At 45.4% G+C, this 14,579-nt stretch overlaps 1 protein-coding gene across 1 annotated transcript in view; it reads left to right on the forward strand.

Annotated features, from left to right (window-relative positions):
* Nucleotides 1–14,579, forward strand: part of LOC137422026 (uncharacterized) — a 219,178-nt gene that overhangs the window by 92,485 nt on the left and 112,114 nt on the right. Inside the window, exons 8-10 of the mRNA XM_078772997.1 lie at nucleotides 1,391–1,516; nucleotides 6,787–6,882; nucleotides 11,097–11,246. Coding sequence (XP_078629123.1) covers nucleotides 1,391–1,516; nucleotides 6,787–6,882; nucleotides 11,097–11,246 — 372 coding nt within the window. The remainder of the gene's footprint in view (nucleotides 1–1,390; nucleotides 1,517–6,786; nucleotides 6,883–11,096; nucleotides 11,247–14,579) is intronic.

Raw genomic sequence — 14,579 nt, forward strand, 5'->3', positions numbered from 1 at the left:
ATGGGTCAACTTTTTGTCTGACTTAGTGGGGCGTTTCCACAGGAGGAATCTTCAGGCCTTCAACCCTCCCCCCCCCCCCCCCCCCCACCTCCCCAGTTACAACACCCAAGTTTGAACGCGTTCTATTGAGCAGTTCTGGAGTCAAAGGTGTCAAATAGACATATGCGAACACACGCAGAAGCAAACGTACGCTTATCAAAAACAAGACCGAAAGTCTAACAGCGGCGTAGCCGGGCATGTTTGATACTTTAGTTGAAGAGGATAGTATGACCTGGGTGGAGATACCAGTTAGCAAATAATGTAATTGTTAAATTATTTTGAAGTACTGTAAATCTCCAAGCTGTCTGTCACCATGGAAGTGAAGAGATTGCATTGAGACCCTGGTTTATTCTTTGTTTTGAGTCAACAATGAACCAACCATACACCGCTTCAATACAGTAACTTTGCTGTCAAGACAAAAGGATTGCATTGTTATGATTACATTTACTATATTATAATTATTATTAACATTATTATTATGAAAACAATAATACTGTATTAAGAAATCTGGGCTAATTTTTCAAAGCGGCCTGAAGGTGAGGCATGTAGGCATGAAGGCCTATACGTACTATGTCGTTGGAAGACCCCCAACACCGATTCCTTTGATATTTAATGGTCATTTTATGAATCGGTTTGTTTGTATTTAACACTGAATGAAAAATGTAAAGGTTGAGCATGGCGATTGTGACATGTGACAGGTTCGACCATATATTTGGCCTGAACAGCATAGAAATCAAAATGGTGGTGTGTGGAGTCAGCCGTCGTACTGCCGTAATGACATCACAGACGTAATCACATCACATCACCCCTGCCACGTGACCAGATCTTCAGCTCTGATTGGTGTACGTTTGTGAAGGCCATACAAACATATGGATGGCCAATCACTGTTCTAGACAGCTTTGCCCTACGGGCTACGCCGTTTAAAATGTAAGATATTGTTGTTGATTTTGCCGTTTTGTTATTTGTAGTTTGTTGTTTTTCGTCTCGTATACTTCGCTCATTGTACACTTCAACCTGAAAGTGTGATCACTCTCCCATTCTTTCACTCGTACTCTGAGTGCAACAGTGTGTTTATGCTAATTCTCAACAGCTTGAAAGAATCCTTTTCACACTCCAGTCAGACATTTTCAGGATTTAAAGGGTGATTCGTTCTTTGTGATCAGTTGTGCAACACCTGCACCAAATCTCAGGTACATGCATTCAGGATAGGCAGAGTGTGTTAGAAAGGAATATTCAGTGTGTAATTTCAGATGTAACTTTGGGTTTCCATTTTGACAAAAAGTGTGCAATATGTAAACTTTGTAAATGGACATATTCTCAAGAACTTTTTTTTAACATCCTTCACTTGCAGGTCACATGTTCGTTGAAAGAACTGAACAAATACAATCAATATTTGGACGAGTCGAAATTGTTCAATGTGAGAGCACTTGGAATGGAGAAAGTTCAAAAGATTGAAAGAACACCTGGAGGAATCAAGGTGAGTTAAAATGATCTATTTTGAATTAATTTACTTTGATGATTTTTATAATCATTTATTATGTCCAAAACCAATTGAATAACCCTGAAGTCTTCAAGAGTGATGCCCATCCTCCACTGAAGTTCTTCTGTAAAAATTGAGCGTTTGTGAGAAGTTGCCAAAGGCAAAGAAAAGGTTAAATTTGGTTGCTGAGGATTTTCATTTCCCTAACCACGGTAGCATATCAACGCATATCAATGTAATTGCTGAAATTTGAGCATGGATTGTTCAATATTTGGTAAAATCAAGTGTATTTGGTAAAAAGTAAAATCATGCGATGCAAATAATGTGTGAAAACACCAAAGGATGAAATGAGGTCACAGGTGTACACCTCGATGTCTTCACACAGGGATTGTGAAACATTAAATGGTATCCCTAACTTCTCAAAAGTGGAGCAGTTCACTTTGCTTGTGATAAGTACCTTCACTCTCCTCACTTTCCCCATTCCATATGGAGCACTTACTTTGTCACAACCTGAGAGATATTGTGAAATTAATTGAGTGCAGCACATACAGGTAGTGCACAAAATGGGCCGTGGTATGGAATCTACCCTCATATGGAATTCCGCAGGAGGGATGCGGCACCATTCTTCCACGAGAAAGTGGGTCAACTCACCCCTGTTTGGAGGTGGAAATCGCACTCTGGCGTCGTCCCACAATGCCCTATAAATGCTCGATTGGGTTCAGATTTGGTGACTGAGAAGGCCATGACCTATGGATAACATGAGTCTCATGCTCATCAAACCATTGGGTGAGCACACATGCTCTGTGGATCCGTTGTTGGGGGTGTAGGGTCTCCTCTTGCAGCCACTCCAGCCATAATTTTTGGCAACCAAGCCTGTGCAGCATTTTTATATATGACCCTAAGCAGGCTGGGATGTTATTTGCGTCTTAGCACATGGACCACAACGTTGTGGAAGACGTTGCTTTCAATATACTTGGTGTCCTTCGTTTAACCAGGTGTTTCCTTTTTTTCGTCCACTACCTGCACAACTTTGCTAAAATGGTCGAAGATTAGAGGAACATCAACTGTGTCAGTGTTGTTTCCTCTGCCCATTTGGAAGTAGTTCGGCTTCAAAGTCCTGGCAGAATGCCATGTACAGCACAAAGACATCCATGTCCGGACTGTTAATGATGACGTGTCCACTGAAATTAGCAGCATATCCACTGTGAAGCAGCAGTCTCCTTCCTCCTTGATGGAAAGCCATTATGGGATTCGTACTTCCTACACCGCTGTTCTTGCAGGTATTGTGACAGATTGGATGACACTCCTTCCATGTCCAACAAAGATGGTAATGTCATCAATCGGCTCCTTTCCAGAATTACACAATCTTTGAAAGAGGAATCTGACAAGATTTTCCTTGTTGTCCCCACTTGTCAGAAATGTTTTCCAATGCTTTGGGATTTATTTGGTCAGGAGAGAATATCTTTGTAATTTGTGTTCCACCAACTCACCTTTGTCATCTTTTACTATTTTTACCTCCACCACCAAAGATGGACAGAGGTTATGTTTTCACCTGTCGGTGATTTGTTTGGCTGTCTGTGAACAGGATATTGCAAGGAGTTGTGGACAGATTCGGACGAAATTTGGTGGACAGGTTTTTTTTTTTTTTTTTTTTCGTATACAAGATCGAGGCTCGTGAAAGAGCGAACATTAATCACACAGAAAGACAAACAGACACAAAACAAATAACATCGGGAGCGGTAGACAAGATGGGGAGAGAGGGGGAAGGACACAAACACAACATTTGAGAGCAGGGACCGAGAGACATGGAGACATCGAGAGAACTGTGGGAGGGAGAGGGCTTTGGGGGGAAGGCATGGGAAGGGGGGGGGGGGTTGGAGAGGTATAAAACATATGGACACTGCCAAGACTTCCAGGAAAGAAGTTGGAATTTCAAACAAGGTGGATCTGGGGTGAATTAGTGGGGGTAGAAAAGATCAAGGTTTTGGATGGGGGAAGATAAGAGATGGTGGTGAACAGCTGTTTTGAAGACCTGGAGGGAGGAGTGTGATTGAAGTGAGTGTGGGAGTTTGTTCCAGAGGCGGGAGAAAAGAGGAATGAAAGAGTGAAGGTGAGCAGAGAGCCGAGATTTCGGCAGTTTAACCATCAGAGGGTGGCTGGCAGATCTTGTGCGACCTGTAGGAATATTTGGGGGACAGAGCACAGAGAGAGCTGGGGGAGCAAGGCCGGAGAGGAGTCGGTAGAAGACAGAAAGACCACCTACCTGCCTGCGGTGAGTGAGTGAAAGGCCCTCAGAGATAGCTTCATCGCGGGAGATTCCAATGATTCTGAAAGCTTTGGATTCAACAGCGTGAAGCCGAGCCAGGTGTGAGGCAGGAGCACCAGCCCATAGGGGAGAACAGTATTCCATTGAGCTGCGGATGAAAGCCTTGTATGTGGTGAGGAGCTCAGGTGTGCCTAGGAAGGACTTCGCACGACGGAGGATGCCCAGTCGGCGACTGGCTTTGGAGGCCAGCTTGGAAATGTGGTTTTCCCAAGAAAGATCATGGCAGAAGGTGAGACCCAAAAGCTTGAGCGACAGAACTTCTTGGAGAGGATTGTTGAGAAAGTAGATGGGAGGGTTGTCCAGTCGATCTTTTCGGAGAGACATAGTAAGAGTGTGAGATTTGTCAGGATTGAAAGACATGTTCCACATGTTTGACCAGTCTGTGATTTTGTCCAGGTCTTCAGAGAGTGAGGAGGCTGCAGACTGCCGATCTGAGGGAAGAGGAATGGAGCGGCAGAGAGTGGAGTCATCAGCAAAGAGATACAGAGGATTTTCCAGAGAGTCGGAGAGATCATTGATAAAGACCAGAAAAAGCACAGGGCCCAGCACACTGCCTGTTCGGTGTGTGACAAGGACGAAATAAATGATTAGACTTTGGTGAGGATCTGGATCTGGATCCCAAAAATTAAAATAAATTTGTATACGTTGTCGAGGCTCCATAAGAGCCAACACAGAACATATACCAAAGGGAGCAGGAGACAAGAGGGGGTGATAGAGGGAAGCACCACAACAGTAGGGACAACAGGGACATGAAGAGATTGGTGGAAGAGAGAGCTGGGACAGGTTACACGGGATAAACAAGATGGACACTACAGTGACTTTCAGGAGGAAAACAGGGAATTTGACCGACGTTTGTTTTGGTCAGAATAATGGGGGTAAAAAGGATCGTGGAGTTGGATGGCAGAAGATAGGTGATGGTGATGAACAGCTGTTTTGAAAACCTGGAGGGAGGAATGGGATTCAAGAGAGTGTGGGAGTTTGTTCTGGAGGTGGGAAAAAAAGAGGAATGAAAGAGTGGAGGTGAGCAGTGATTCTTTATTGTCGCAGTTTTCCCTTGAGCACCCTGCAGAAATGTTGGGGGGGGGGGGGGGGGGACAGAGCAGTCGGAGCAAGGCCAGAGAGCAGTCGGTAGATGACAGAAAGACCATCGACCTGCCTGCAGTGAGAGAGTGAAAGACCCATTGACTCAGCCTCAGAGCGGCAGATTCCAATGATCCTAACAGCAACGGTTACCACAGCGTGAAGCCGAGCTAGATGTGAGACAGGAGCACCAGCCCAGAAGGGATAGCAGTCCATCAAACTGCGGATGAAAGCTTTTAAATGTGGTTGAGGGCTGCATGACAAAGTATGCCGAGTCGGCGACTGGCTTTGGAGGCCATCTTCGAAATGTGGCTTTCCCAGGAAAGAGCATGTGAGACCCAAAAGCTTGAGTGACAGAACTTCTTCAAGAGGATTGTTGAGAAAGTAGATGGGAATAGGGGGGGGAGGGGGGGGAGAGGGGAAAAGAGTACGCTCTGTGTGTGTGCGTGTGTGTCTGTGTGTGTGTGTCTGTGTGTGTGTGTTCTACTGGAGTAGAACACACAGTTTTTTTGTAGTAGTTTTTGTTTAGTTCTACTGGAGCTTTCTGATATGGAATTTCTGATTTGTGTAGTTCTCACGAAATGATTGTTAGGATCTCCTGAGTTATTTAGGCTTATTAACTACAAATAGTGCAGAAGAATTCCCATGTTTCTAAACGCACGCCATGTTAAGGTGTATAGAGTAGTTTAATAGGTGCTGGTCAAAGCCCGGCACCACCATGCGCCGAGGTTGTGAAGCTCAAGGCAGGGGGTTCTCCCCACAAAAGAGATCAGATGGGACAGCGGAATGTGAATTATTTTATTAATCCTAAATTATGCTATTTTGGAAGAGACGGCGCTTGTGTTTCTGAACGAAAATGTCACACACATCATGTGGGGATATGGTGAAGTCATGGTGTATGTTCATGAGGGCCAGAGATGCCATCCGACTTTCTCCCATGGAATTTCTAAGGTAGGTCTTCAGACGACGCAGGCAAGAAAACGAGCGTTCGGCCTCACAGGAGCCTCCAGGGAGGGTGCATCCAATATGGAGTAGGACTTTGATGGATGGTAATTCGTCTCCATCTACTGCGCAGAAACAATCCATGAATGTGCGTGGAAGCGTGTTGTTGGGCTTCCTTCTCCAAAACATCTGCCAGTCTCTAAGCTCATTTATCAGTCCTGCGGGATGTTCCATGTCGTTTTTCCAACGCAATAGTTTCTGATGTGGGGCTGGAATGTCGCAGGTATCGGCGATTATTGCAGATGGCTTCAGCAGAAACAGATCACCACCTTCCCGATTTTCAGCACAGAATCGGGTGTCCATTTCCTGGCTGAGGTGGTCAAGAAATGGAATGCACATGTTTCTGAGGTAGAAGAGCAAGGGAGTATTGGCGGCAGTGTTTGGACCATGGATTTTTTGGTTGTACAACTCTCGGCATTGTGACGTCACCTCCTACAGATTATATCATGGCCTTAGTCTGATCGAACCAAAGAGAGAATTCAGTTTCAGCATTTGACCGTAGTTGAGTGAGCGCATCCTACTTGTCGTCCCACATAGAGTATGCCTCCAGCACATCCATGCCGATGCGTTGCAGAGGGGGGGGGGGGGGAGGATGCGCACCCCCTGCACCCCCTCCCCCTCCCCTGGATCTGCCACTGGTCGGAATAGATATCGAACAGTGTATTGAGAGGAATAGATAGGCCTGTCTCATGTAGTGGTGTCAGTCGTATGACCGTCACTGGTCAGAGGCCTTTTTATTGTTTTGAGGTCATGTGATTGTCATGCAACTCGTCTATTACAAATTAATCTTTCTCTGTGATGATGATACACTTTGATGTTTGTCCCACTGACCTATTGCTATGTTTCTCTGGCTGTACAGAAAGAAAAAATGAATATTCTGCCGAAGATTACCAAACAGTCTTTGGACCCAAAGCCACCTCCTGGTACCGAGTCTCGTGCTGGCCTTTCTCAAAATGTAAGTCCACTTTTTTTCTTTATTTTTGCCCTCAACAGCTGTCAAGGCTCTTGAAAGGGTGAAACGACAGGATACAACAACAACAACAACAACAACAACAACATGCATTTTAAAGGCCATTTTCCCTGCGAGAGCGGGGGTTAGCCTTGCGGTCCCCATGACAATCTTCTCCATTTTGCCCTATTTTCTGCATCTCTCCTTGTTAACCCCCTTGCCCGCATTTCTTCTTCCACCATCTTTAGCCAAGTCTTTCTCCGTCCTCCCCATCCTCTGCTTCCTTCTACATTCATTTCCATCACTCTTCTCAACCAGTCACTTTCATCCTTCCTCAACACATGACCAAACCATCTCAACCTGTTCCTCTTCACAGCATCAATCACAGGCTCTATTCCCATCATCTTTCGCAATTCATCATTTGTCTTCCTCTCTCTCGACGATACTCCGCACATCCGTCAAACCATTCGCATTTCCACCCTTTCCAAGCTTCGTTGCTGCTCTACGTTCATTACCCATGTCTCGCTCCCATAAATCATAACACTTCTCACACATGCAGCATACACCTTTCCCTTCAGCTTCAAGGACACTCCCCTCCTCGTCAGCATGCCACTCAGTTCCCGAAACTTCTTCCATGCACATCTCACTCGAGCAACCGTTGTCGAGTCTGATCCACCTTCTCCATTCAGCATGTCTCTGAGGTAGCAAAATGTTTTCACACCTTCCAGCTTCACGCCGTCTCCAAGATCCAACTCAACATTTCCTCCATCTGCAGCTCCCTCTGTGCACACCTTACATTAGAATGTAGCTGCCACACTGGTTAATGACCCTCTCAGACCACTACATTTTTGATAAACCCACTCAGCGCACATTGTACATTGAATGGAGTTCACTCCGACACCCTTCCTACACACAGCACAGGGCCACTTCCCAGTTCTTTCCACCTCACCACATGCTTTACCACTTGCCATCACCTTCGTCTTTCCGATATTCACCTTCAGACCTTTTGTCTCCATACATTCCTTCCACGTGTTCATCTTTTCCTTCAGTCCATCCATACTTTCCGCAATCAACACCAGATCATCTGCATACAACAACTCCCACGGTAAACCCGCCTTTACGTTCTGACCCAGCACCTCCATCACAGCTACAAATAGTAGTGGACTTAGTACCGACCCCTGATGCACTCCCACCTTCACCTCAAATTCACCACTGTTCCCGTCCTTCGTCCTTACAGCTGTGCGCGCTCTTTTGTACATTGCCATCACTACTCTGATCAACCATTCCTCCACTCCTAACTTCCTCAATGCCCATGTCAATACTTTGCGTGGTACCCTATCGAATGCTTTCTCCAGATCAACAAACCCAAGAAACAACTTCTTCCTCTTCTCCATGTACTTCTCCTGCAACTGCCTCACAATGAAAAGCGCGTCTATCGTTCCTCTTCCTGGCATGAATCCAAACTACATTTCGTCAATCTTCACTTTCTTCCTTATCCTCCTCTCCAACACCCTTTCGAATACCTTCATTCCATGCTCCAATAACTTTATCGCTCGGTACGAGCCACACTCCAGAGGGTCACCTTTCCCCTTGTATAGAGGGACGAGGGTACTCAGTTCCCAACCACTGGAAAGCGGCCTTCTTTCACCACCAGATTACAGAGCTCTGTCATTCTCTTCACACCCCAACTTCCTGCTGCCTTCAACATATCTCCCACAACTCCCGTCGGCCCTCCCGCTTTTCTACCCTTCATTGCTTTTATCGCTTCCTCAACTTCCTTCTCAGTTATCTTCTCTGCCGGTCCTAAAACTAGGTTACTCTCTATGTTGCCATCCCATTCATTCTCTGCATTCAACAGCATTTCCATATATCTTTTCCATCTTCCTTTAATTCCATCTGGGTCGACAACGATTTGTCCCACTTCATCCTTCAAGCAACTCACCCCCATCACATCACACCTCCCTTTCGCTATCTGCTTTGCAATCGCGAATACCGCTCTCTGACCCTCTTCCGAATCCAAGCGTTCTGTGAACATTTTCCTACATGCCTCCTGCGCCTTTGCTACCTCTTTCTTTGCAGCCTTCTTGGCTGCCTTATAACTTTCATGCCCTGCCTTTTCTGCCCCCATACCCTTTGCCTTCTGCCACTCCTTGAACTTCTTTCTCTTCTCGTCAATCTAGTTTCCAACTTCATCATCCCACCACCATGTTTCCGAGTGCCTCGGTGGTCCTTTTTTCCATCCACATACCTCACCAACGGCTCCCAACAGACTATCTTCCATTGACATCCAACCACTTTCAAGCTCAACCACATCATCCTCTACCATACTCAGCCTCTCTTTTAATGCCTCCCTCACTGTCACCTCTTTCAACCTCCACACCTTCATTCTCAGTTGGTACTTCACCCGCCGAGCTCTCCTCGCACCTTTCACCCTTATGTCGCAGACAACCAAGTGGTGCTGTGAAACAGCCTCCTCCCCCGGGATCACCTTTGTGTCCCGGTGGTGCCCCCTATCTCGCCTACGCACCAGTCGGTAGTCAACGGTTGTTGTCGACCCACCTGACGTATATGAAACAAGCTTATTATCCTCTTTCTGGAACTGAGTATTACAAATCAGCAAACTCCAAAATCCTTCTCCATTTCTCCCACCATATCCGTAACCCCCATGAACTCCCTCAAAACCGTCCATACTCCTTCCCACATGTCCATTTCAGTCTCCTCCTACCACAACAACTTCCTCATCTTTCATGTTTTCCATCAGCTTCTCTATCGCACACCAGAACTTGTCCTTCTCTTCATCGCTCCGACCAACCTGCGGAGCATATCCCGAGATGACGTTCACCAAGAGCTTTCCAATCATCATTTTCACCATCATCAACCTATCACTCACTCGAGTCACACTCACCCCACTGTCTGCAAACTCCTCAGAAAACAGGACACCAACACCATTCACGCCTTCTGGGCACCCTTGCCACACAAACTTGTATTTCTGTCCCTGCTTACCCTTCACCATTCTGATTAAATAATGGGGTCAAGCAAAGCGGTAAGAGGTCATGCCTGGTAAAAATGTGACACATGAGAACAGCTGAATCAAACTTGGTACAAGTACGTATAAAAATGTAATAATGTGGGCGCAGGCATATCGGCCATTGTCACAAAATCAAAGAGTGCCGTTCTACATAGTTCTCAATGCCGTGAACAAATGTAGTCCATCACGGGAGATGAAGGCTGTGCTCAAATTCCACTGAAATTGTGTGTAGTTTCGGAGAATAAAGCAAATAGCTGTTTTGGTGGGGGTGTAGGGGGGAGGGGCACTTTGACCCTCCGTTAAGTACATGAGACCCCGATTTTTTTTGATGCCATTAGCACACTTTGGTACATCATAGATGATGAAGGTTGTGGTCAAGTTTCATTGAAATTGTGTGTTTAGTTTCAAAGAAGAATATCCGAGCGATTACATACCATCTGACTGACGACTAACTGACTCATTGATGGACACCACGTGATACGAATACCTCATCTGAACAATTTTTTGTTCCAGGTTCGCTAAAACTTGACGGATGAGTCATGCTTATTTGACACCCAAGATGACATCTTCTGGTTTTGCACTTGGCAAGCAACTCAAAGTTATTGAATTGGAAGAGAAGCATGAGTGAACTGTTAAATAAATAGTCCTCGCAAAATAGTGGAAGATCTTATGGTCATCAAAACTCAAATTCAGAACATTTTGGACAAAAATGCAGTCGTCTCATGAGCGACGTGTCAAACCATGTCTCCTGTGACCAAAACAGATGACCAGTGGGTTCAAGATGCAGTAGCCATGCAACAAAATGCTACTGGACAAATTGCTGAAGGATGCCTCTGTTTGCCACTGAATTAGACTTCACAACATTTAAGGTTTTGATCGGATTATTGGACTCATTTTTGGGAAGACACAACATAATGTTTGGGAAAATGAGTGTTGAGAGAGAGGAATAAGTCAATGACAGCCATGGGTTGGGTTCCTATGTCTGTTTTTCCTTTTTTTTTTTTTTTTGCTTGCCTCGACAGATAAGTTTTAGCTTGCTTGGAATAATAATTTCTTTTTTGCCTTGGTTGTATTAGGAGACCACCTGCATTCAAATACCACATATTGGGGTTCCCTGTGTGGAAGGTTAAACCATGTTTGACTGTATCTTGACCTTTGCCATTAATTTACAAAAAAAATGTTTGTTTTACAGAAAGAAAAGAGCGACTTTTCAAAATGTGAAAATGCTCTCTTACTGAGAGATAAACAAAAAGGGCTTCTTCGAAAACATTTCCATGATAACAAGAATATCAAGAACGATGAAGAAAAAGAGCTGGAAGACTATTTGAAAGCTCGATTGAAGGTAACAACATTTTCCCCTCTCGACCACTTGAAGTTTGCAAGGGTAGGAAGGCTTTGCTCAAAAACTACATGCTGTTATTTATGTGAATGTACTGTGTTCAAATTTCAACACTGAAACCTAAAAAACTTGTGAATCTTATAACTTAGATATATTAGAATGAATTTGTGTGTGAGTTGTCGGAAAGTGATCAAATTGCGCTCGTTAATGTCCATTTAGATGCTGTTACAATGGTAAGAGTCAGACCAGAGTTCTGATCCAAATCCTGACTACCGATGTTGCGGTGGACCGAAGGTCGACGTGTGTGTAGTTTCAGAGAAGTTAAATGTTCCACCCGGACAAATGGAATTTAGCGATGCACAGTCTTCAGGGACCGTACGCCATCCACCAGGAAAGCGAAACAAATCTTTACTTCGATTTCTGAGATGTATAGCTGTAATGAGATCTCTCACTTCGTCTGTCTGAAAGAACATGGGCTGAGTGATGACCCAGGACAAACTGTTTGTTTTAAACCTCCTAACGAAGGTTTGGCCCCATGGCTGCGGATTTTGACTGTCATCTTCGTTATAATATTCCAAATCGGAAACACATCCCAGGCCGAAATGCAAACAGTGGGAAAACAGAGTTTATTGCAAAACGTGGTGGGAATCACAACAAAGCAAAGGCAATGATCAGTAAATCTTTCTCTAATAATTTCCACGTGCCCCAAGACGTTGACGCCCCAAGACGTTGACGGCTGAAAGGGATACCTTATCCCATCGTACCACGAAGAGAAATACAGAAATATATCATGAGACTGAAATAACCTGGTCCCTGTGGGATGATTGTGGGGGTGACGATGTCTGTCTTGTCTCTACAAGAGAGATCACAGGTTTAGTGGTGTCCGGACTTGCGATCAATGCACGTGTGTGCTTGTCATTGTGCAATGCGTGGACTGGCAATGTCAATGTCTGTTCACCTCTCTCTCTCTTTCTCTCTCTTGCACACAACCCTCTCCATCTTCCAGCTCCCTCTGCGGGACTGGGGCTGCGCTCTTGACTGTGGAAATGACAAACTTTGACTATGGACTCACACAGCTCCCAACTTGACTGTCGAACACCTCCACTCTCAACTGTCGACAACTCGTTTTCCCCCACCCCTCGGCCTTTTATTAACCCATGACTGTGCATCAATGTGCTCCCTTTGGTTCGCACCCCAGCTTCCTGTCGCTTCCAGCAGCTATAAAGGCTTCTCTGAGCCTTGAATTTCTCAGACCGCCAGTCTCGTTGTGACTCTTATCTTACGCATGGTCGCAGGGTCGTGCTTTTTGCCTTCTTCTCAGAAAGGGAGGGTTTGTTCATCAGCTTCTGAACACATGTCGTATCATTTTTACACAGAAACCACACACTTGTGCTGGACGTTTATCTTAAGGCCATTACCCCCCATGACCGTTCCTGCAATTTTTTTTTGTTGTTTTTGTATACTGAATCGAGGCTCGTGAAAGAGCTAACATTTATTTCACAAACAAATCAACCAGACAAACAAAATATATCAAAAGAGGGAGTGAAAGACAAGATGGGGAGAGATGGGGAAGCACACAAACACAACATTTGAGAGCAGGGAGATGTGTGGGAGGGAGAGGGCTTGGGGGGAGGAGGCGTGGGAGGGGAGGGGGGGGGGTGGGAGAAGTATAAAACACAAGGACACCAAGGACTTCCAGGACAGAAGTTGGTATTTCAAAAAAGTGGATTTGGGGTGAAATTACCGGGGGTAGAAAAGATCAAGGTTTTGGATGGGGGAAGATAAGAGATGGTGGTGAACAGCTGTTTTAAAGCCCAGGAGGGTGGAGTGGGATTGAAGAGAGTGAGGGAGTTTGTTCCAGATGTGGGAGAAAAGAGGAATGAAGGAGTGAAGGTGAGCAGAGAGTCTTGATTTTGGCAGTTTAACCATAAGAGGGTTGCAGGCAGATCTTGTGCGACCTGTAGGAATATTTGGGGGACAGAGCCCAGAGAGAGCTGGGGATGGCAAAGCCAGAGAGGAGTTGATAGAAGACGGAAAGACCACCAACCTGCCTGCGCTCAGTGAATGAAAGGCCCTTGGAGTTAGCTTCATCGTGGGAGATTCCAATGATTCTGAATGCTTTGGTTTCAACAGCGTGAAGATGAGCTATGTGTGAGGCAGGAGCACCGGCCCAGAGGGCAGAGCAGTATTCCATTCAGCTGCGGATGAAAGCCTTGTATGTGGTGAGGAGCTCAGGTGTGCCAAGGAAGGACTTCGCACGACGGAGGATGTCCAGTTGGTGACTGGCTCTGGAGGCCAGATTTGAAATGTGGTTTTCCCAGGAAAGATCATGGCAGATAGTGAGACCCAAAAGCTTGAGTGACAGAACTTCTTGGAGAGGATTATTCAGAAAGTGGATGGAAGGGGTGTCCAGTCGGTCTTTTCGGAGAGACATCGTAAGAGTGTGAGATTTGTCAGGATTGAAGGACATGTTCCACTTGTTTGCCCAGTCTGTGATTTTGTCCAGGTCTGCAGAGAGTGAGGAGGCTGCAGACTGCCGATCTGAGGGATGAGGAATGGAGCGACAGAGAGTAGAGTCATCAGCAAAGAGATAGAGAGGATTTTCAAGAGAGTCAGAGAGATCATTGATGAAGACCAGAAAAAGCACAGGGCCCAGAACACTGCCTTGGGGAACTCCAGCCTGAACAGGAAGAGGAGATGAGAGAAACCCATTCAGGGCCACATGTCGACTACGACTAGAGAGGAAGTCCGCCAGCCATGCGTGGAGATTTCCATGGATACCAAAGGAAGAGAGTTTGGTGAGCAGAGCGGGGTGCCAGACCGTATCGATGGCACGTGATATGTCAAGGGAGACAGCTCTAATTTCCTGTTTGGCATTGAGGACCTCCATCCATTGTTGAGAAAGCAGAAGCAGCATGTCCAGAGTAGAGTGACCAGGTCTGAAACCAAATTGATGATCAGAGATCAAGCCATTGGAGAAGAGGAATGATTTCATATCTGAAGCAATGATGGATTCCATGACTTTGCTGATAATTGGGAGAAGGCTGATTGGTCTGTAGTTGCTAGGATCTGTTTTTGCACCTTTTTTGCGCAAAGCGGTGATGTTGGCTGATTTCCACTATGGCATGTCATCACTTCCGCCCACAAACGTAAAAGTACTGAGGGAGAACAAACTGAAAGAGAAAGCTATTAAATATTTGAGAGAAGGTTCAGCACAGTATTTCTATTTTATATTCTTCAAACAAAATCGGTTTTGTGAAAACAAATCTTTCCCATTTCCCATAGTTAGTTTACTTTCTCCCTTTGAAATTTACTTTGTTTTGGGCCATCTTCATG

The sequence above is a fragment of the Myxine glutinosa genome, chromosome 2 (assembly GCF_964187855.1).
Source record: "Myxine glutinosa chromosome 2, kmMyxGlut1.1, whole genome shotgun sequence".
Lineage (NCBI taxonomy): Eukaryota > Metazoa > Chordata > Myxini > Myxiniformes > Myxinidae > Myxine > Myxine glutinosa.